The sequence below is a fragment of the Maylandia zebra genome, linkage group LG6 (assembly GCF_041146795.1).
Source record: "Maylandia zebra isolate NMK-2024a linkage group LG6, Mzebra_GT3a, whole genome shotgun sequence".
Lineage (NCBI taxonomy): Eukaryota > Metazoa > Chordata > Actinopteri > Cichliformes > Cichlidae > Maylandia > Maylandia zebra.
The window spans coordinates 13,781,005-13,801,156 of NC_135172.1; the positions used below are offsets into that span (position 1 = coordinate 13,781,005).

At 41.4% G+C, this 20,152-nt stretch overlaps 1 protein-coding gene across 3 annotated transcripts; it reads right to left on the bottom strand.

The window, feature by feature from the left end:
* Nucleotides 1–6,224: 6,224 nt before the first annotated feature.
* On the bottom strand, nucleotides 6,225–20,047 carry gaa2 (alpha glucosidase 2). 3 transcript variants are annotated; one of them, XM_004569058.3, is made up of 21 exons: nucleotides 19,877–20,047; nucleotides 19,038–19,139; nucleotides 18,277–18,849; nucleotides 17,451–17,596; nucleotides 17,052–17,217; nucleotides 16,681–16,777; nucleotides 16,053–16,172; nucleotides 14,968–15,086; nucleotides 14,694–14,825; nucleotides 14,494–14,604; nucleotides 13,197–13,310; nucleotides 13,006–13,090; nucleotides 12,809–12,926; nucleotides 12,560–12,693; nucleotides 11,495–11,646; nucleotides 11,110–11,258; nucleotides 10,890–11,031; nucleotides 10,703–10,801; nucleotides 9,013–9,177; nucleotides 8,665–8,811; nucleotides 6,225–7,687 (listed from the first exon to the last, which is right to left on the bottom strand). In XM_004569058.3, exons 2-21 carry the CDS (start codon nucleotides 19,122–19,124, stop codon nucleotides 7,625–7,627), a joined length of 2,919 nt encoding a protein of 972 aa, XP_004569115.1. In that variant the 5' UTR covers nucleotides 19,125–19,139; nucleotides 19,877–20,047; the 3' UTR covers nucleotides 6,225–7,624. The 3 variants fall into 3 exon arrangements, with proteins under 3 accessions (XP_004569115.1, XP_004569116.1, XP_004569117.1); XM_004569059.3 differs by having other exon boundaries at nucleotides 19,828–20,047; XM_004569060.3 differs by having other exon boundaries at nucleotides 19,812–20,047.
* Nucleotides 20,048–20,152: the final 105 nt, after the last annotated feature.

Below are 20,152 nucleotides of genomic sequence, written 5' to 3' on the forward strand. Positions count from 1 at the left end.
TGTGTGTGAGAGAGAGAGTTTTAAAAGAACAGTTTCCCACTGTCTCTGTTCTGTTTTACCCAAATTTGATCTGCATTTCAATTCTTTTTTTCATTGCATCAGTTCACAATAGTTGAGAGTGGGAAGGAAAAACTCCCTTTTAACAGGAAGAAACCTCCAGCAGAACCAGGCTCCGGGAGGGGGCAGAGAAGAGAACAAAGAAACAAAAGCAGAGTCTAAAATAAAGTGTATGGCATGCAGTAATGGCATGTAGCCACGTGATGTGTGGAAAATGTGGGTGTGGCCAAGAAATGCTGAGTCCATCAAGGGAAGCGCACCAGCAGCATAACTAAGGGATGGCTCAGGATCAGCTGATCCAGCTCTACATGCCAAAATAGAACTTTCAAGACTAATTTTAATAATAGACAGGGTGTCTGTCTCATGAATCCAAGGAGTTTTTGGAACATCCGGATAATAAATCATTACAACAGTCCGGCCTAGAAGTAACAAATGCATGAACTAGATTTTCAGCATCACTCTGACACAGGATGTTTCTAATTTTAGCAATGTTGAAGATGAAAGAAGGCACACCTACACACTTCTTTAATGAGCATGTTTACTCCAAATCACTGCCAGGTTCCCTGCAATGTTACAGGGGCACAAAGTAATGACATCCAGAGTAAGCATGGTTAGACACCACATATTAAACTGTCACTGAGATTTTCAAGCAGAGTAAAATAACCTTGGTTTTGTCTGTATTTGGAGCATTTTAACAAACCCTTAAAATCTGAGTTTGTTCAATCTACAGATGCAGAGCTCCTAACTTGTGTGCACAAGATTAAAAAAAATCTCACCTCTGTCTCATTTTCCAGTCGCTGGTGTTCAGATTCTCATAGGCGTTGCTGTATACATTCACATTTGAACCTTAACTCTCAAACATAGTTATTGCTGAACGCGGTAGTTCCTCCGAGCTCTCTCTGATTTGGTTCATTGTGTTTCGTTCATGATTCAGGTCACGGTTTTTATATGAGCATTATTTTCAGTGGCAGAGGAGCTTTTACGAGCTGGTTTTTGTCTTGAACAACTGGTGGAAACCAAAAATAGAGGTAAAAAAAAAAAGGTAATGATTAACGCCTTACTTTGATGACTCTAAGCTGTGAATGTGGGGTTTTTTCCACCCTCTAGCAGTGATGTAGAAGCACATCTCTTGGAGATGACATGTCTAGCTTTCACCCTCCAACCAGAAAAGGATAGTGAAACTGTGGTTTTTAGTTGTAAAGCATAATGCACCTCTGAACATGTCTCAGACATTCATTGGCATAACTTAACATTTAAAAAAGGGTTATATTCTTACACTTACAATTTGTGTTGAACCAAACTTTCATTTTCTTGACTACTGCTTTGGTTAATTGGTAAATGGACTGATTCTTATATAGCGTCTTTCCACTCTCCTGGAGCACTCAAAGCACTTTATACAACATGCCACATTCACGTAAGCACTGTTTTCTATGGTTTTCAGTGCTGGATGCATCAGAGAGCAACTTGGGAAGTCAGCATCTTGCCTGAGGATATTTGGTATGCAGACTGGGGGAGCCGGGGATCAAACCACCAACCTTCCGATCAGCACATGACCTGCTCTACCTCCTGAGCTACAGCCACCCCTAGTTTGGCTTACTATTTCCCATGAAGAGGATTTTCTGGGAAGTCAGCTGTATGTACTCCATGTGTGTTGAATCATCTTTTTCCTCTCTCTGTTTGAGGTCAAATAGGTTTTTTTTTCTCCTGAATTTCACAGTTAGATGCTGCTTGCCTGCAGCATACGAGTTTTTCACGGGAACAGTTAAATGGATGCCATTCAGATCACGAATAATGAATCCAAGCTTCAGACCATCAAGGAAATCTTTCAGCTTGATAGGTGGAATTTACTGGACTTTCAGGCTAAAGTTGGCTTGTGCAGAGAGCAGATGATGTGATACAATGTGAGCATGAATCACATAGCAGAGGGCAAACAGAAAGCAAAAGTAAGGAGACAAAATCTGATAATGAAGTAAACACTTGGCTTGATGTTGGGCTAACTGTCACCGAGCAGTTTTCAACACACCTTTGAGCAAGACCAGATTTCAAAGTCTTACCAAAATAAACTGACAGCCCCTGAGTAACAACAACAACCTGCAGAATACTTGGAGCAGCCCTAACTTTCACATACGTTTCTGATGCCAGGTGATATTTTGGAGAATAAACTTTTATCTGCTGCCAGCACAAGATTCACATTCCTGGTTTTGATTGAAATATCTTGCAGTGCATCAGAGGGATTCTCACGCGATACCATGAATGCATCCACAAGCAAACTAGTGACTGAGCCCATGGAAAGTGTTTACCATGGACAAAGAGCAAGAAAGCCAATTCCCTTTTTCCTTAAACTTCTCCTGAAGACTACAAGAGTTGTTAGCCATGTTGGACATGATACCAAACCACTGGTTCCTTGGGAAAAGCGTATTTTCCAAGACTGGAAAGGTTGGCAAGTTGCTGGCTCTGGCTGTGTGAAACCAGTTGTGAAGGAGGTGCTGCACCAAAAACCTCACTGCGATAGCTTTGGCTGCAAGCTGACTGACACGGCTGAATGCAGTTTCCATGTTTGTCTACAAAGGCTTGTTAACTACTAGCTGAGCAGAAGTAAATCTTGAAAAGTTTCGGAGCAAGACAGAAATGTAGAATGGTAGCCTTCAAAGTAAACGCTGCACCTCAGGGCTACAGCAGGGATCTTTCAAAAAGTTCAAATTTTACTGTAAAGCCAAAAGGTGCCCATTTCTGTTGTGCGTAGTATTTTACACTACAACTCATGGAGTAGTTGTAGTGTTCGTCACTTCCATACACACTTCAACCGACAGCAAAAATAGGGAAATTTATGCTGACTATTTAGCAAACACATTTTTCTTATCAACAGGTAGTTGTCAGGGGGTGATCCATTACTGGTCTGTAGACCTGTGTAACTGGAAGTTTATCAGTCATTTCTCTAGTGACTGCTATCAACCTCCAGCAAACAGTCAGGGAATACTCATTTTCCCTCACAAGCAGTGGTTGCAGACCAGTCTCTAGGCCGGTGTGTCTGAGGCTGTACTGGCTTGATCCATACCACCACAAAATGCCATGTTTTTGCAAAACCTCAGTACAACCCAAAGAATTTTTGCAACCATATGCTGGCAAACCAAAAGAATGCAAGTTTAAGGCTTCACTTTTCAGACCTACCATACTACACATCCAACTTTAATGTGTCTGTGTGTGAAACACGGTGCCTTCATAGCACCACCAGGTCAGATTTAGCTCAATACACGTCTACCATCAGTCAAAATCTACTAATTTAATCTACTTTCCTTTTCAGGAAAGTCAGGTGAGTGAAGCATTAACATGCAACATTTTTGACATACTAAACAGCACAGAGGCTCGTCCATGTGTGACTTTCTTTCCTCTTTTTTCTGATTTTTCATTGCTGAAAACAAACTGCACAGAAACCTGTACAATCTTTAGAGTCAGGTCAAAAAACAAGACTTCACATAATAGCCAGCATTGTAGAGTGAACAGAAATATGGTAAAAATGGTAAATGGCCTGTATTTGTATAGCGCTTTACTAGTCCCTAAGGACCCCAAAGCGCTTTACACATTCAGTCATCCACCCATTCACACACTGGTGATGGCAAGCTACATTGCAGCCACAGCCACCCTCTGACCACCACCAGTAGGCAACGGGTCAAGTGTCTTGGAAACAAATGCAAGTGCAGTAAAAAAAAAAAGAGCTTGGTGTTGTCTCTGTCCCATGTCAGCAACTCTTACTGTTAAAAATATCTCCTGCAAGCTGCAAAGGAACGTTCGAAGTGAACAATGAAGCTGCATTTAACTTCTTTTTATGACTTTCCAGATTTTTCTTCCTTTTTTTTTTATACGCAACAAGGCCTTCTCAGTAACACTGCTAGTTTATTTTAAATTCAGTTTCTGCTTTATGTAGCATACAGCAAAACTTTAATGTGACAAAGCAGAAATTCAGAAAAGCCCGACTGGAACACAATCTAGCAGCTCCAAGTTTCTTCCTCAGACAACTGACACTAAATCACTGTTTGCCCTACAAGCAAAGTTGCACACATCAAACACGGACAAGAATCCCACAAAAAGTCTTGTGTGTTGGTCCCACTCTCCACATGCAAAGCATACAAACACCCCCCTACGCATGAATGCCTAATCCTCCCAAATCCAGACAGGAAATGCCCTCGTCAGTAGAGCTGAATGCTTTTGACAGACCCCTGCTGCTCTTTCTCTGAGCTCTCTCTCCTCCCCCTTTTGCTGAATGATATATGTGCTCTCCTCAAAGTCCCATCTGGAAACAGTTAGCCTGTGAACATTTCCACACAGCCAATAAAAACACATCTATTGCAAGCCTAGTTTATCAGCAATGGAGGACAATTTCAGCATGCAATTGTTACTTTCACTTTCTGGAGCTTTTGTTGGTACAACGAAGCAATAGTTTACTGTCATGACTCAGAGATCCGGTCAAAGGTCTGGCGTAGCGTCAGGGCTCCTTTTCCATGATGTTTTCCAGTTAGTTTGTTATGGTGAGAAACACGTACTAGAACATGCAACTCTTAAGAGTCAAAATGATTTATAAGAGTCCTCAGATGACCCCGGTATCTTAATGACGGACATCCTGAGACTGTTATCTAAATAACTTCTGACTTTCATAGAGTGGAGAGTCTAGTCTAGTCTGTAGATGCAATGAGGGTTTTAAAGGGAAACAGCATTACAGAGAAAGAGATGGAAAAAGCAGAGCAGCAGGATGAGAAAATAAGAGGAGGAACAGGAGAGTGGCCTTATAATTTGAACAAACACACATACACAGATCTCAACCTTGTTTATAGCTACACTCAAACTATGAATAAGTATAAGGTAAACATTAACCGTACAGCTCACAGTTTCAGTTAAGAACAATTGTCATTTCCTGATAAGAAATATTTCAATGTGCAATGACTCTTACTGAACATTTGCTAGTGATAAAGTGCTACTCCCGGTGAGGTTTTGAGGGGTGAGAATGTATTATTTTCTTCTCATGTTACAAAGTGTGTCAGAAACATCCTCTGTTGCCAGAGTGGCAATTACACAGTTACAGTCATGTGGAAGAAAAGGACTCCACAGGACTCTGTAGTCCCTTATAAGCACACCTTTACTGCTTCCATAATAATTAAGGTGGTAAGTAGCAGCCAGGTGGTGCTGATCAAATGCACTTGATAAGGTGATCATCAGCAAGTGTGAGTACCTTTATAAAAGCAGATTCTCTGGCAGATGCACAATTGTGCAACCTTCAGTGAAGCTGCAAAACACCCAAGAGCTACTCTGTTATATCAGAATCTACAGGCCTCAGTTAACATGCTAAATGTTAAACTTCATGATAGTTAAATCAGGAAAAGGTTTGAACAAGTGTGACTTATTTAGAAGTCAGAAGATGGCAGCACAGCTTAGGTTTGCCAAATTGTGTCTGAACAAACAGAAAAACCTCTGGAGCAAATTTCTTTGGACATGCAAGACCAAAGTAGAGATTTTTGGCTTTAGTGTACAGCAACAGAGTTGCTGAAAAACAAAACTTTAGAACAAGTGTGATGCATGGTGGTGGAGGGGTGATGATTTGGGCTTCTTCTGCAGACACAGGACCTGGGCAGCTAACAGTCATTGAGTTGACCTTGAACTCCTCTGTATACCAAAGGACTTTAGAGTCAAATGTGAGGTCGTCTATCTGACAATCGAAGCTTGGCCAAAATTAGGTCATGCAACAGGATAATGATCCTGATGACAGCAGCAAATCTGCAACAGGACAGGTGAGAAACAGAAGGATGAAGGTGTTTCAATGATTCAGCCAAATACCTCAGCTGACTCCAATGCTGTGAGAGTTGTGCATAAACCAATGTCCACATATCTCAAAGAAATGAAGTAACACTGCAACGAGTGGGACAGCATTCCTCCAACATGACGCGAGACTGATAAAGTTACAGAGAAACTGATTACTTCAAGTTCTTGCTGTTGAATGTGATTCTACAACCTACTGAACATAGGATGTACTTTGCTTAGTCCTGTCCTGGTCATTGGGAGACCGTGCCCTCTGCTGGCGAGTTTACTTCAGCACTTCAAGAAGCAATACAAAAAACATCTGTTCACTACTTTATAAGAGAAGGCCTCAAAACTGTACATCAAGTTAAAACACAAACAAATAAAACAGGAAGTCTCTTTATTTTGAAATGTTTTATTGTCTGATGTTACACTCAAATAAAAGTCAAACTGAAATTCAATTTGAGCACATAAAATTTATAATACCTTCAAAATAAAATACTGCAAACTGTCGGTGACACTTGAAGTATGAGTACATCACACGAACACGCATTCATGTCGTTGTCAGCATATTCTTTTCCAGTGTTGTCTACAAGAATCCGTGAGAAATACTAATTCACGGCAAATGTACTAAATCAATTTCAAATTTAGGCAGAAATGAACAGTGCTGATCTAAAAACAAGGAAAACAAGTTTTAGCTTTCATTTGTATTCTGCTCTGTCAGAGTGACGAGTCACAGTAAAATGATTGTACAACACTTGTAATCAGCAAAGTCCTTCTTGTGTTTAACAGTAATATGGTCTTCAGCGTTGAAAAGGGGCTGACGTTATAAAGCAGAGATGCTTAAAAACAAAGAAAAAGAAGAAAAGGAATCATAAGGCACACCCACCTGTCCTATATTGCAGTACTAATTAGTGCAAAACAGACTGTAAACAACTTTCAAGCACATGGAACAAACTACATGATGAACTATGCTGTCACATTTTAAGGAAGCTAATTTTATCTCACTCATTTATTGCACGTCATTTTTCTGCTCACGAGGACTTAAAAAAGGGAACAAAAGTAAAATTAAAAATGCAGTGTTGATTACATTAACTTAGTATAGACTACCCAGACCAAACTATAATATAAATCAGATACACACAAAGAGAGTGGTCTTCCAAAGACATTAAAGCTGCGTCTAAACTGCTATTGGTCAGTGATGACAAGCTTTTCAAAGCATGCCGAGCACAGGAAGGCGATTTTGACTAATTGTGCAAAGCCTGCATTAGGATGATATTAACACTACAATATGACCCCCTCGCTCCTGAGTACCTTAAATTTCACTCCTAACTGACGGACACTTTGCTTTGGCTCTTTATTCCTAATCATCGGGTATAAACTCTTAACATTCACGCAACCTTTGTATTCAAGCGCGTTTGCATTGACGTCAGCAGCTGTGATCTTTTTTAAGTGAATCCCTCCCTTACGAAGCCTACGAGCAAGACACCCAATGCAGATGTGGAAACACTGACAAGGACATCTGAATGGTGAAAATGTTGAGCCCCAGTGATTTCATTTCTACGCTTGCTGCAGAGCTATACAGGCATATCCCAAGGAAAGGTTTGAAGAGTTAAGTGAAATACTGCTCTTTAAAGGGCGACGACCATCAATGAAGTAAATTACCCGACATCCCTATTTCGCATCGAGTGTCTTTGAGTCAAGAGCCAAAATAATTTGAAAGAAATGGCTGTTCTTATTCTTGGAGATGGTGCGCTGTGCAAGCTTGTGGCTTCACAGCTGCTTACATCCAGCTGATGGTGAAGTTCTGACTCAGGCTGAGACCCAGATCAGCGACTGTTAACACCTGCAGAGAGGAAGGAAAGCATCATTACTGTTTGGAGAATATCTTCATGTGAAACCAAAGCCAACACTATCTGCTGTCTGCATTAAAGCTACAGAACACCATGGCAATAACACATGGCTTCATGAGCACAAGTAATACAGGGTTTTAAATCTAAAATCTACTAATTTGATATTTTATTCAAGACTTATTCAATAATATTATTGATCTTTTTTTTTTTTTTAAATCACTGCTTTTTGTCCATCTATAACAATGCCATCAGAAAATTCTATAATATAAAACTAAGATAACCACATTTACATTTCATACCTTAAATACATGTTGCTGCCAGTTTTTCTGTGCTGGACTAATATCATAAAGTTTTGCATTTCTCGAAATAACTGATCAAATTAATTATTTAATGCCCAAATGCAAAAAAAAAATGACAGCTTTCACAGTACACACTGTGTGACAAACGTGTAAAGTAACAATCAAATTAATTTAAAAATATTTTTAATTGAAAATAAAGGAAGAGGAAAAAGATGGAAATACTGGGTACAGTTTCATCCTGTGTTAGAAACTGAAACAAGGCTGATTTATGAAACCTAGCAGCTTTAACAAGGAAGCATCTTTCGGTAAAAACCAAAGGTACCAGGTTTTTGTTTTTTTTGTTTTTTTGGGGGGGGGGGGGGGGGGGGGGGGTGTCTCTTTTGCAAAGGTGGGAAAACCCAGTAGATACTTGAGTTCTCTGTTGTGCTGCTGATGTGGTTGTCTCCAGCTGTGGAGTCTGTTAAACTGAGAAAGGTCGCTGTCATGAGAAACTGATTTCAGACTCGCTTCTTCTCTCTGTTGACATAATTGTGATGCTCTGCAGGCTTGATTCACCATGTGCACTTCTCTGTTTGCCCTGTCAGTCTTTTTAAGTTTTTTTTATGATGTGTCACCGTTTTCTTTTTCCAAACCTAAAAACAAAAAAGACCCCACATAACTCAGAACCTCACCTGGTTGTTTCTGTAGGTAAACGGTGCATCTTGGGAGTTCACCAACACTCTGCTCGGCTTCTCCTTCACACCATAGAAGGAGGCCGACTCCACAGTGATGTATGACGCCTCGATGTGGTTAGAGAGCACCTGGGATGTCATTGTGTTCTACAAAATAAGGTAATAAAAAAAGCTCAAACCATTTTTCAACAACACGGGTGAGATTCTCTGAAAACAGCTAAATTAGACAGGTCCAGACACAGTTCATCTACACGAGCAGCGGCATGATGTGTGAAGTCAGATAAAGTAGGCTGGAGCAAACACGCAGGGTAGATTACTGTACTCTACAAAATAGATGAAGGTGAGCACCTGAGCAATGCTGAAGATGATGTAGGCGTACTGGTTGGTCTCGTAGGTGTCGATGGTCTCTCCATCATCCCAGAACAGATCTCCACTGGCTGAACCATCTTGAGAGAGAGCTGAGACGAGGTGGAGAGGCTGACCGGTGCTTACCCACAGGGTCAGGTTGGGCGCCTGTTCAAACATGCAAAGAGAGAAAACATGAATGTGAATCAAGTGGAAGACACACACACACGTCTGACCAGTAGAATCACAAATTCAGACACACACACACACACACACGGTTTTCAGCATTCTTCAGTTTTCAGCACAGACTTAGAGTTTGTTTGTTATTTTAAAAGGCAAAAGTCCAACACAAGGAGGTAGCATATGGAGCCACAGATATCATCGTTTATAGCACAAAAAAAATTTAACAAAATTTTTTGGCGTAATTTGTGTGAATTACATCTGAATGTGTTTGGATTAAATGTTATATTTTTATGTTTGAGATGCAGAGGTTTCAAAAGGTTCAAATAATAAAATCCAATAAACCATGTATCAGGGCTGTCCAACTCCAGGCCTCGAGAGCCGGTTTCCTGCAGGTTTTAGATCTCACCCTGAGTCAACACACCTGAATCAAATGATTAGTTCGTTACCAGGCCTCTGGAGAACTTCAGGACATGTTGAGGAGCTAATTTAGCCATTTAAATCAGCTGTGTTGGATCAAGGACACATCTAAAACCTGCAGGACACCGGCCCTCGAGGCCTGGAGTTGGACACCCCTGCCAGATATGCACTGATAGATATCGGCGACAAGTGTAGATATGCATGTGCTTTCCCTTCATATCTAGCACACAACGGGAGATTGTCTGTTTCAGACACGCTGACACTTCTGGAAACGCTCTGTGGGGTTTCGACGAGAAAGCTGACGAGGTAGGGCTGCCTCCCCCTTACACAGTGCAGTATGGTCTGTGCTGCTTGCTACACAAGGTTTACTGACCGGCTGGCAGGTTAAAGACTGTTTGATGTTCAGTCTGAGTCAGACATTTGCATTCTCACCTCGGCCAAGGTAATGTGAAGCAAAGTTGAGTGCTTCAGCGTGAAAAGTCCCATTTTAGCCTAAATTTCCTTCAAACTTTGGTAAACTTGTTCTAAATTTCATTGCAAAAATAATAATATTGGAGTTAAAGGCAAAGCTTTCACCTTGTTCTCTTACACTTTGCCACTTTTACTGCTGAGTGCTACTGCAGAGTGGATTGTTTATGGTGTGAACAGGATCCAACTTCTATCCGAACGAACTAGCAGGTGCACGCTGCAAGTTTAGGCTACAGCAGCTCCTGTACCCACTCTGTCATGCTTTGCATTCTGGGATCTGGGAGAGTACCATACATATGTGAAGGTCAGTACGGCCAATCAAGTAGCTGTAAAATGAGCATAAATTCTCCATGTTCTCTACTCATCCAGAACACAGAACACTTCCTTTGTTTACTGTTGTTGCTCCCGCCTCAGACGCACTTGGCCAATCAGCAGACTGAACATTCTCACGTTTTTTTTTTTTATGACAGATTTTGGTTCGAGTAAACAAACTGCAGTGTAAGATGCCCTTAGGTTTACAGGGATTACAGCCACATATTCTGACTGTACTATTTAAAAGTCTGCCCATGGTTAATTTGAGCATCCAGCATTGTAACAGGACCGTTTTAGCTGAAAAACCTTTTACCTGTGTTGGTATAATGGAGCCCTCACGCAAATGCAGGTTGATCTTATCTAGAGGCGCACTGAGTTGAAGCTCTTCGCCCTTACTGGTCACACAGTTGCCCTGGGAAGTAAAGGAACACACATGATATAAGCACTCTGATCAAGTCACCATACGCTCTGTCCTCACACTATCGCTCACAGAGTCTCACCGTGTAATAGTCGTACCACAGTCCCTCAGGGAAGTAACCATCCACGTAGTCCACTCCAGGATCCAACACTGGTGTCACCAACAAACTCTTCCCCCACATGAACTGCTTGTCGATGCCGTAGGCTTTCACGTCTTTGGGAAACCTTTTGAGTACGTAAAGTTATGCACCCCGGAAACACACGGAATACATGAAAATCTGTGCTTTTAGGATTCCTACTCACTCGAACATTATTGGTCGAGCCACTGTGTGTCCGTGCACATGCGCGTGATGGAAGAGAGTGTAGAGAACAGGGAAGAGAGAGTAGCGCAGCAGCAGAGCCTCCTTCGTGGCTGTGCGAGCAAGCGGGCTGAAAGCTGTCGGGTCTTGAGGCTGTAAAACCACAAAAATAAGCCCCACACACAGTAGGAGATGCAAAATAGAAAAATGAATCCATTAGTAGACATGCAGTTACATGTTTAGATTCTCCAAATGACGTCTCAAGCTACAAAACAAACACTGATGTAAAAGTTTCAGGTGTCATCACGAAACTATAAATAAACAAATAAGTACAATTTTCAGAAGCACAGCTAAACCTGTAAGTGATAAACTGAAGAGGACACTCTTACCTTCATGCTGATGGCGTTGTGGTTTCGTGTGAACGGATAGAAAGCTCCCAGCTGAGTCCAGCGGACGCACAATTCCTCCTGCGTCTCCTCGCTGAAGCCGCAGACATCTGCTCCCACCAGCGGGATGCCCAAAAGGTTAAAGGTCAGCATACCTGCACAGAAGGAAATGGGAGTTAAATATCCAACGATGAGACGGACAATTTCACACGAAACATCCTCAAATCCAAAATGATAAATAATAGAAGAGATTATCCAAGAATTCAAATAAGCAGTTTTACGACAACAGATCAGCCACAGTGTCGTTGTCAGTGTTGACATTGTGGAGGACTATAAATACCTTGGAGTACACATTGACAATAAACTGGACTGGGCTAAAAACACCACAGCACTTTACAGGAAGGGCCAGAGTCGTCTCTATTTTTTGAGGCGACTGAGGTCCTTCAACATCTGCCAGAAAATGCTGAGGATTTTCTATGAGTCTGTTGTGGCCAGTGCGATCCTCTATGCTGTTGCATGCTGGGGGAGCAGGCTGAGGGTCGCAGATGCCAACAGACTTAATAAACTGATCCGTAAGGCCAGCAATGTTGTGGGGATGGAGCTGGACTCCCTCAAGGTGGTGTCGGAGAGGCGGATGCTGTCCAAGATAAAGACAATGTTGGATAACACCTCCCACCCACTCCATGACATGTTGGTCAGTCACAGGAGCTCGTTCAGTGAGAGACTGAGATTACCGAAAAGCACCACTGAACGACACAGGAAATCATTCCTGCCTGTGGCCATCTCCCTGTACAACGCATCCACTTAACACACTGTTTGCTGCTACAACTACACATGTTTCTTTTCCAAATATTTATTTATAAGTGACTTATGTATGTATGTATGTATGTATATATATGTATATATTGTACTATTCTTAGTTAGCGTATTGTCTGTCTTGTCTTAATGTTGGTTTAAAATGGAGCACTGTAACAAAAAATAATTTCCCCCAGGGATCAATAAAGTATTCTGATTCTGATTCTGATTTATGCATCAGTGTGTATGATCTGTATCTGCTGAACTTCTGACCTGCTATAGAAGTGTAAAGGTCTTTCCACTGACTCCTGTTGTCTCCAAGCCAGTGACCAGAGTACATGCCCTGACTGGGGAAGGTGGAGCGAGAGATCACGAAAGGTCTCTTTGCCACAATTCGCTTCAGAGCGCTGAACACGGGGACAGAGAGGAAGTGAAAACAACAAGACAAAGTGTGTAATGAAGAAGTATTGTAATGTTTTATTTCCGTTGCGTGTGTACATCCGAGTATTGAGAGCATCAAACCTTGCAGAGGCTTTAGCTTCCATCAGTCCATACAGACTGTGCATGTTGTAATGTATGGACTGCTTCTGCTGCGCGGTGGCACACAAGGTTTTGGCTCTCAGCAAACCTCCCAGTACACCTGAAAGCAGAAGACCCCATGAAACCCAAATGTATTGTATGTTTGTAGTGTGATCTCTGTTGTAGATCCAATCTCCTACCTGGAGTGTAAGGAGGGTTTTCAAGATTGTTTGTTGGGCAGCCACTGGTCGATCCATCCAGGAAGTTTGATGGCTCATTCATGTCCTAAAACCAAGTGAAGTGTTGTCAGATCTTTAAATAATCATAAGGAGACATCTAGGCAGGAGTCAGTGATTACTTATTTAACAGCCTGCACTGTTCTCATACTTACAATCCATAATCCATCAAACGCCACCTTATCGTGGAACATCTGTAGGTTGTCATACCACCATTCATGTGTCACTTCATCAGAGAAATCTGGATATGCCGTGAGACCAGGCCACACCTGGAAACGGGAAGAAAGAATTTTAGTTTAAATTCATGCTTAACATTCAAAACCATGTTCATTTATTATTGGGCTCGCCAGGCTGCACTTAAGAACCAGTCCAGCTGAATTACGTAGAGCTAATGAAGCTGGAGAACTTTCAAAAGCTTTCAGCTATACTGTAGCTACTGTAGTACCGCCCAGATTAATGAGTGAGTGAGCTGTGATGAGCCTAAAGTCAGAGTTTTCTGGTACATGAACGGGGCTCTCTTTTTGTCTTGCTAAATCGCCATGGTAACTTATGTTTAACATAACCTGGTCAGGAGTAGGTCGCTTTCCATGCTCAAGACAGAACGTTTATGGATTCTCACATTCTGTGTCAGGACACTGAACACTTCTATTAAAACCTCTGAATCAGTGACGTCTACATGGGTTTAAGTGATCGAAGAACTGGTGGAGTAAGAAGCTGGTTCAGTGTAACTCTGCTTTCTTTGATTGGGGATTTGATTTGAGACAGCAGGTATCACAATGATAGTTAGCAGCTTTCAAAGAAAGCCCGGGGTCTCTGCGCATGCTAAAATAAAAGCAGGCTTCTGATGCATTATTTGCATCTTCTGCACAAAATGAACCAATTAAGTTCTGCCCAATCAGTCAAGAGAAACAGCAGGAGAGATAAAGGATGTAAAGACTTATTACAGCAAAACACAACACAGGTACATCAAAGTAGAGAAGAGGGGAATGTTGCAGAAAACTGTTAATCCTGTAAATTCATCAGTGAAAGTATTTATTTTACCCCTGGGTGCACTCTCAATATTAACATTAGATAAGTGTATTCAGGTCTGACATGGCCTCCATAATGAAGGAATGAATATTCTCTGTGATAAATACCAATAAAAACATCTTAATAGCAGCAATACTGACTTAGCAGCAGATTAGGCCCAGGCATATTTATGCTTAAAATTCCTGTGAAACAAGACGCACAACAACGAACATCTCTGCTAAGTATCTACTGTGCACTTTGATTATTTCATCAGCAAAAGAATCAATGAAAAAGTGGGGCTCACAAATACTTAAATCTACTCTGGAACAAGAAAGCCCAGCACCATCATATACAGGCTCTAGGCTCAACATGTTTCCCTAACTCATTAATCCTGCGTCACAGAACATGGCTCAGTTAATGTGGTTGTGTGGCTTCATGTCTCACCTTCCCAATAAGCGTTTTCCCTTCAGCATCTTTAATAAAAACTCCTCTCTTTACACCTTCATCGAAGGGCCAGTATGAGCCCTCGGGTTGTGTGCTGCTGATACCCGGGTCCTGAAGGATTAATAAACGACTCACTTAAACACTCACATGCCAAAGCAGACACAAAACACATGAGACCAAGTACACGTGTGTTTGCATACCAGGATCATGACGTAGCGTTGGTTATGAGCATGTAGGTCCCTGACCAGTTCAGGTAGTGTGTCAAACTTTTTTGATTCATATGTAAAGTCCATAAATTTGTCCATGTAGTCAATGTCATTCCATTGGACATCCTGCGATTAAACAGACTCATTATTATTAATAATAAAATGAATTCACTCATCCTAAAGCTACTTAAGAGAAATGCATATGTTTAGGGTTAATTACAAAAGAACAAAAACTAAAAACACTGACACGTACTACAAAAGAAATTACCTGAGGTATCCCATAATTCCTCATGCTCTTGACAACCTCCCACGTAGAATTACTCGTGTCGTAGCCCCATCGGCAGAGATGGTACCCTAAGGCCCAGTAGACTGGCATCGCTGGGTATCCTGTGTCAACAAAGATGGATGAAAAGAAAGCGGCGATTCTCAAAACAAAAACAGGACAAACTCAAGGTGACAGAGGCAAAAGGCTGGAGTTATTTATATAATGGAGTTCCACAGGGTTCTATGCTGGGACCAGTTTGTTTACATTTCACATGCTTCTCTCAGGCCTAGAATACATTTTCATTGCTATACAGATCATAACCAGCTTCATCTATCCATGAAGTTAGATAACACACGGCAATTGATTAAACTACAGTAATGTCATGAGGACATAAAAACCTGGATGACCTCCGATTTCCTGCTTATAATGTGAGATATTTCCAGAGTAATCATCTGTCTTACCAGATTCTTAGTCTAGATGGCATTACTTTGGCCTCCAGTAACACTGTGAGGAACCTTGGAGTCATTTTTGACCAAGACATGTCCTTCAATGCACATATTAAACAAATATGTTGGACTGCTTTCTTCCATTTGTGCAACATCTCTAAAATTATCCTGTCTCAGGGTGATGCTGAAATTAGTTCATGCATTTATTACTTCTAGGCTGGACTACTGTCATTCATATGACTGTTCTAAAAGCTCCCTGAAAAGCCTTCAGTTGTTCCAAAAAATGCTGCAGCAAGAGTCCTGACAGGGACCAGAAAGAGAGAATATTTCTCCTATACTGGCTCCTCTTCATTGGCTCCCTGTTAAATCCTAACTCAAATTTAAAATCCTACTTATCACACGAGGTGATAAGTCTATACAAGGTCTTGAATAATCAGGCTCCATCTTATCTTGACATAGTACTATAGTACTGCATCACCCCAGTAGAGCACTTAAAAGGGAGTTTTTCCTTCCCACTTTTGCCAAGTGTTTGCTCAAAGGGTGGTTGTCTGATTTTTGAGGTTTTCTCCCATGAAAACATGGATCAGGGTGCAGTACACATGCCTACATATATGTGCATCTCATCACAGTGCTACTACTGACCTACAACATCCACATATTGCTGAACCACTGAACCAGGATCAGGACCAAGGAAAATGTAAAAGTCAAGGATCCCACCAATAGTACGCCAGGTAAGGGCCGGGGTAGGCTGGAGGGCCACGTCTGACAAAACAGATAAGAAACTGATGAGACATTTTTCATCAAAAGAAACGTGCACTTTAGAAGAAAATAGAGTAAGATATTAGGCTGATCATTCTCATTTCCAAACTACATCTTCAGTTTGTGAAAGAACAACACAGAAAACAAACGCAGAAAAGAACAGAGGTCTGTATAATAATCTAAAGGTGATTTTCAACATAACTTAGTTCAATGGCAAAATGAAACAAATCTTATTAAAACTTCAGTACATTGCAAATCGTTTTACAGTTTGTGTTGGCAAAGCTCTGAATAATCAATATGACATCTGAGTATGATATGAAGTTTATTGTCACACACTGGAAAGTCCATTTGTAACTTCTGCTTTTATGAAATTGCTTAACTTAGTCAGCTGCTGTCATGTGAACTTGACTTGTAAGCTTAAGCATTTTATTCTGCTGTTCCTGAGTGTTTGTGTATGTGACCTATTGCACATTGTGAAACCAGAAGGTATTAGGGTGACTAACAGACTTACCCATTGCATTGCTGTTCAGCAGGAAGAAGCCGTGTGCGTTCCCTCCATCTTCCATTGCCAGGTAAAATGGATGAGCCCCATACAGGTTTGTCTGCTCCTACAGTACGGAAGAAGAATGCAAAGATATTACAATACATTTCATGTAATCTGCAGTTTTATCCAGCCAGTTAACAAAATTAATTCAGCCTCCTGTCATCCTCCAAAGACAGCCTGCAACAGCTTTGTGAACTGACTGCAAACGTGAGAGCATGGCAGCCAAGTATCAAAGATGATCAGACAGAATAACTAACTGATCATTTTACTGACAAAAACTATATTAACGTGAACATCTGAGGGATCACACAGCAGCTGTGTCTGTGACTGATGGTTACCGTTGGAGGCACATCTCTAGCCCACATGGTGAGCGTGTTCCAGTGGACATCGTGCAGGAAGGTGGAGCGATGCTCGCCCAGGCCATAAATGAACTGCGTAGGTAGGGAAGTGGAGAACTGGAGGAACTGATCCGCGTAGAAGAGAGGCGCCACAGTGGTGTTCAGACTAACAGGAAACATTTGGACAAGCATTAATGAGACTGTTATTTCATAACTGAATACATATATACAGTTAAGAGTATCCAATATGTATATGAATGAGGAAATCTAACTATAGCCCTTTTCTTCAACGTAAGCCAAATGAGACCTACAACACAGAGCCGCAAGTGGAAAAAAATCCCTCTGAATCAGATATTTTATTCCTCACATTTCAGAATGTCCCATTCAGCTCAGACTTACAGTACTGCTCCTGTTGAGCGCCTCTTCACCACAAGACCAAATGGTTGCTTTGAGAGCTCGATGATATAATCTGGGCTTTCTGTCTTGTTGGTGACAGTGGGGACGGAGATGGGAACTTCAAAGCGTGAGCTTGAAGGGTCGGTGATCTTGATGGAGAAAAATTTGTGGTTAACTGACAGTAATTGTTACAAACATTTTATCAGAATTTAAAAAAAAAAACAACTTAATTAATCAAGCAAATTTACAGGATTAGATTTGAACCTGATGAAATGAAAAATGCAATGCAAAGGAGAGCAAATTTTTCTTACATCTGTAATAGACAGGTGTAGTTTCTCTTATCTTTATTGTCATGAATATTAATCAATAAAATTATCACAGTGCAAAGGTCAACATGTTTGTTTTATATGCAAAGCAAGAATCAACAGATGTGTGCACTGGAAGTCCATCTGCCCATCTTTTTTCCACATTTAGGTTTCTTACAGTGTGACTCAGTCATTTCATATAAAGTTTCTTAACTATCGCTGTCCAACAATCATGTTTATTTAAGACTATAAGGCAGTTTAGCCCGTGCCAATTTCCAAATTACAGCCTTTATATAATACCCTTTTATTTAAACCAAATACTAATTCTTTTATTGGTCTGTCGCTTCCTCCAATTAAGAAAATGAACACAGAAACAGAAGATCAGTGCAAAAACGCAGCATGAATTATAAGTTTTAAAGGCTCTTTAATACATGAACATGAGCAAAATGTATTCATCAACTTGTAAGTTTCCAAAATTTTGCCCTTCTATGTTTTCCATGACTAAATGTGAAACCTCTACTCACCCTGACACGCAGCCGCTTGTCCGTCTCATAACGCATCTCCACTTCTATGGTGAGGATGTCTCCAGGGTAATACGTCTTCACCTCCTTCACGAGCGTAGCTTTCTGTCCCAGCAGCGTGTCATTTAGTGACACGAGCGAGTACGAAGGGAACTCTGAAGGATAGAAACACCAAGGGATTCCATTTTTCCCTGACGGGCGACTGGCAGAGGAGAAAGCGGTGGACGCAGGGATAAAGCAGCAGTTCCTTGCCTCGCACAGCTCTCGGGTCACAACCACCCCTCTTTCAGGGTAGCAATCAAACCTCCACGCCTCTGGTATCAGACTGCATGTCTCAGTGCGGAAAGAGGCAGCAGTATCGTTCGCTGATGTTTGCACTTTGGGGCCCGGTGTTTGTCCTGGGCCCGGCAGTGGCGGTTTATGCTCCTGTTGGTTGGGAGTGTGCAGCCATAACACAGCACCCAGTAGCCATGCTCCACAGAGCACCAGCAGGAGGCAGCCGATCACCAGGAGGCCCGTGGTGACGGAGCATGAAGGTCCACGTTGAAGCAATGAGGCGTCCTCTGGCTCCAGCGCCTTGAAACACAGGAATGAAGTAAAAATCCAGTTTCAGCACTGGATACAGTAAAATACAGACTTTCCTCATAAAGATCCTAATTCTTGTGAGTCATCCTAATGAAAGAGATAATATACTAAAACGTAAAATTGTAAGCCTCTACAGATTATAAAATGACAAACAGATTCATAAACACAAGCTAACTCACTGAAGCCTCGCCTTGAACAGGCTCTTCTGACAAAACTGCGCTGGAAAACTGGACATCTTCAGGATTCAACTTCTTGTAGGAAACCATTGTGGCAATAAGAGTCTATGACAGTGAGAGACAGAGGAGAGCAAAGTCAGTCGAGACATGCAGCCACGATTCATTTCCTTTGTGTGAAGCTGCTGGAAGACGTGCATGACAAACAGTGAAGTGAAACTTAGTTTCTCCCATTTCAATGCAATGAGCACAATGGAAAAAATATACAAACAAACTACAGTGTCTGCGATGTCTAATGTTTATTAAGCATTAGGGTTAAGATTTAGGCATTTACTCAACTGTAATAAATGTCACAATTAATGTGCCTAATACCACCATACACCAGCTGTTCCGTGACTAATATACTGGGCATGCTGCATTTTGAACTGCAGCAAGTTTAGCCTTCAAGTAAAGGTCACACATGCGGAAAAAACGCGTTAACTGCAGTTATATTAGCTTATATAAACAAAGAAATGAACTTAATGAAATTTATATTTTAATATCGTAATCCAAGCTGCGGTGTTATTCCCAGTCACACGAATGAGAGGTCCTGAACAACTTGTGGCTAACTTTAGCTAGCTACTGCGTAGATATACACGTGAATGTCAAAGTTCACCTAGGAGACGTACGGCCTCTAAGTTCATTCGAGATTTATTTACAGGTGTTAAGCAATAGATAAAACAGCTGTTCACCCTAGCCTGCTACAGTGGTACGCTATTGTTTTTCATTAAGGTTACGTACGTTAGCGTTAGCTTACTTTAGCAGCAGTCTTAAGTTTAGCAAACGTTTACAGACAGGAGTGTCACCTTTAGCGACGTCCAACCGGATATGCTTTATTCTCTGCAGGCGCAGAGGTGCAATATACAGCCCAAAGTTAGCTTTAAATTACGCGTTACGAAGCTAAATTTTTCGTAGTGTTAATAACCTCTGCCACCACAGCCTGCTCGGCGCGGTGTGCGTTTATTTATCTCTACGGCGCTTTCAAAATACCTCGTAATTCCAACAACTTCCGTTTGACGCAGTCCCCTCCAACAAACTTTGAGCATACAGCCTTTATGCTCCACAAACAAATATCTCGTGTT

Coding starts and splice junctions, on each gene's coding strand:
- gaa2 (XM_004569058.3), bottom strand. CDS start 19,124: ATGGTTTCCTACAAGAAGTTGAATCCTGAAGATGTCCAGTTTTCCAGC. Junction 11,647..12,559: donor CCTTTACACTTCTATAGCAG/GTCAGAAGTTCA, acceptor CCTTCTGTGCAG/GTATGCTGACCTTTAACCTT. Junction 11,259..11,494: donor ACAACGCCATCAGCATGAAG/GTAAGAGTGTCC, acceptor GTGGTTTTACAG/CCTCAAGACCCGACAGCTTT.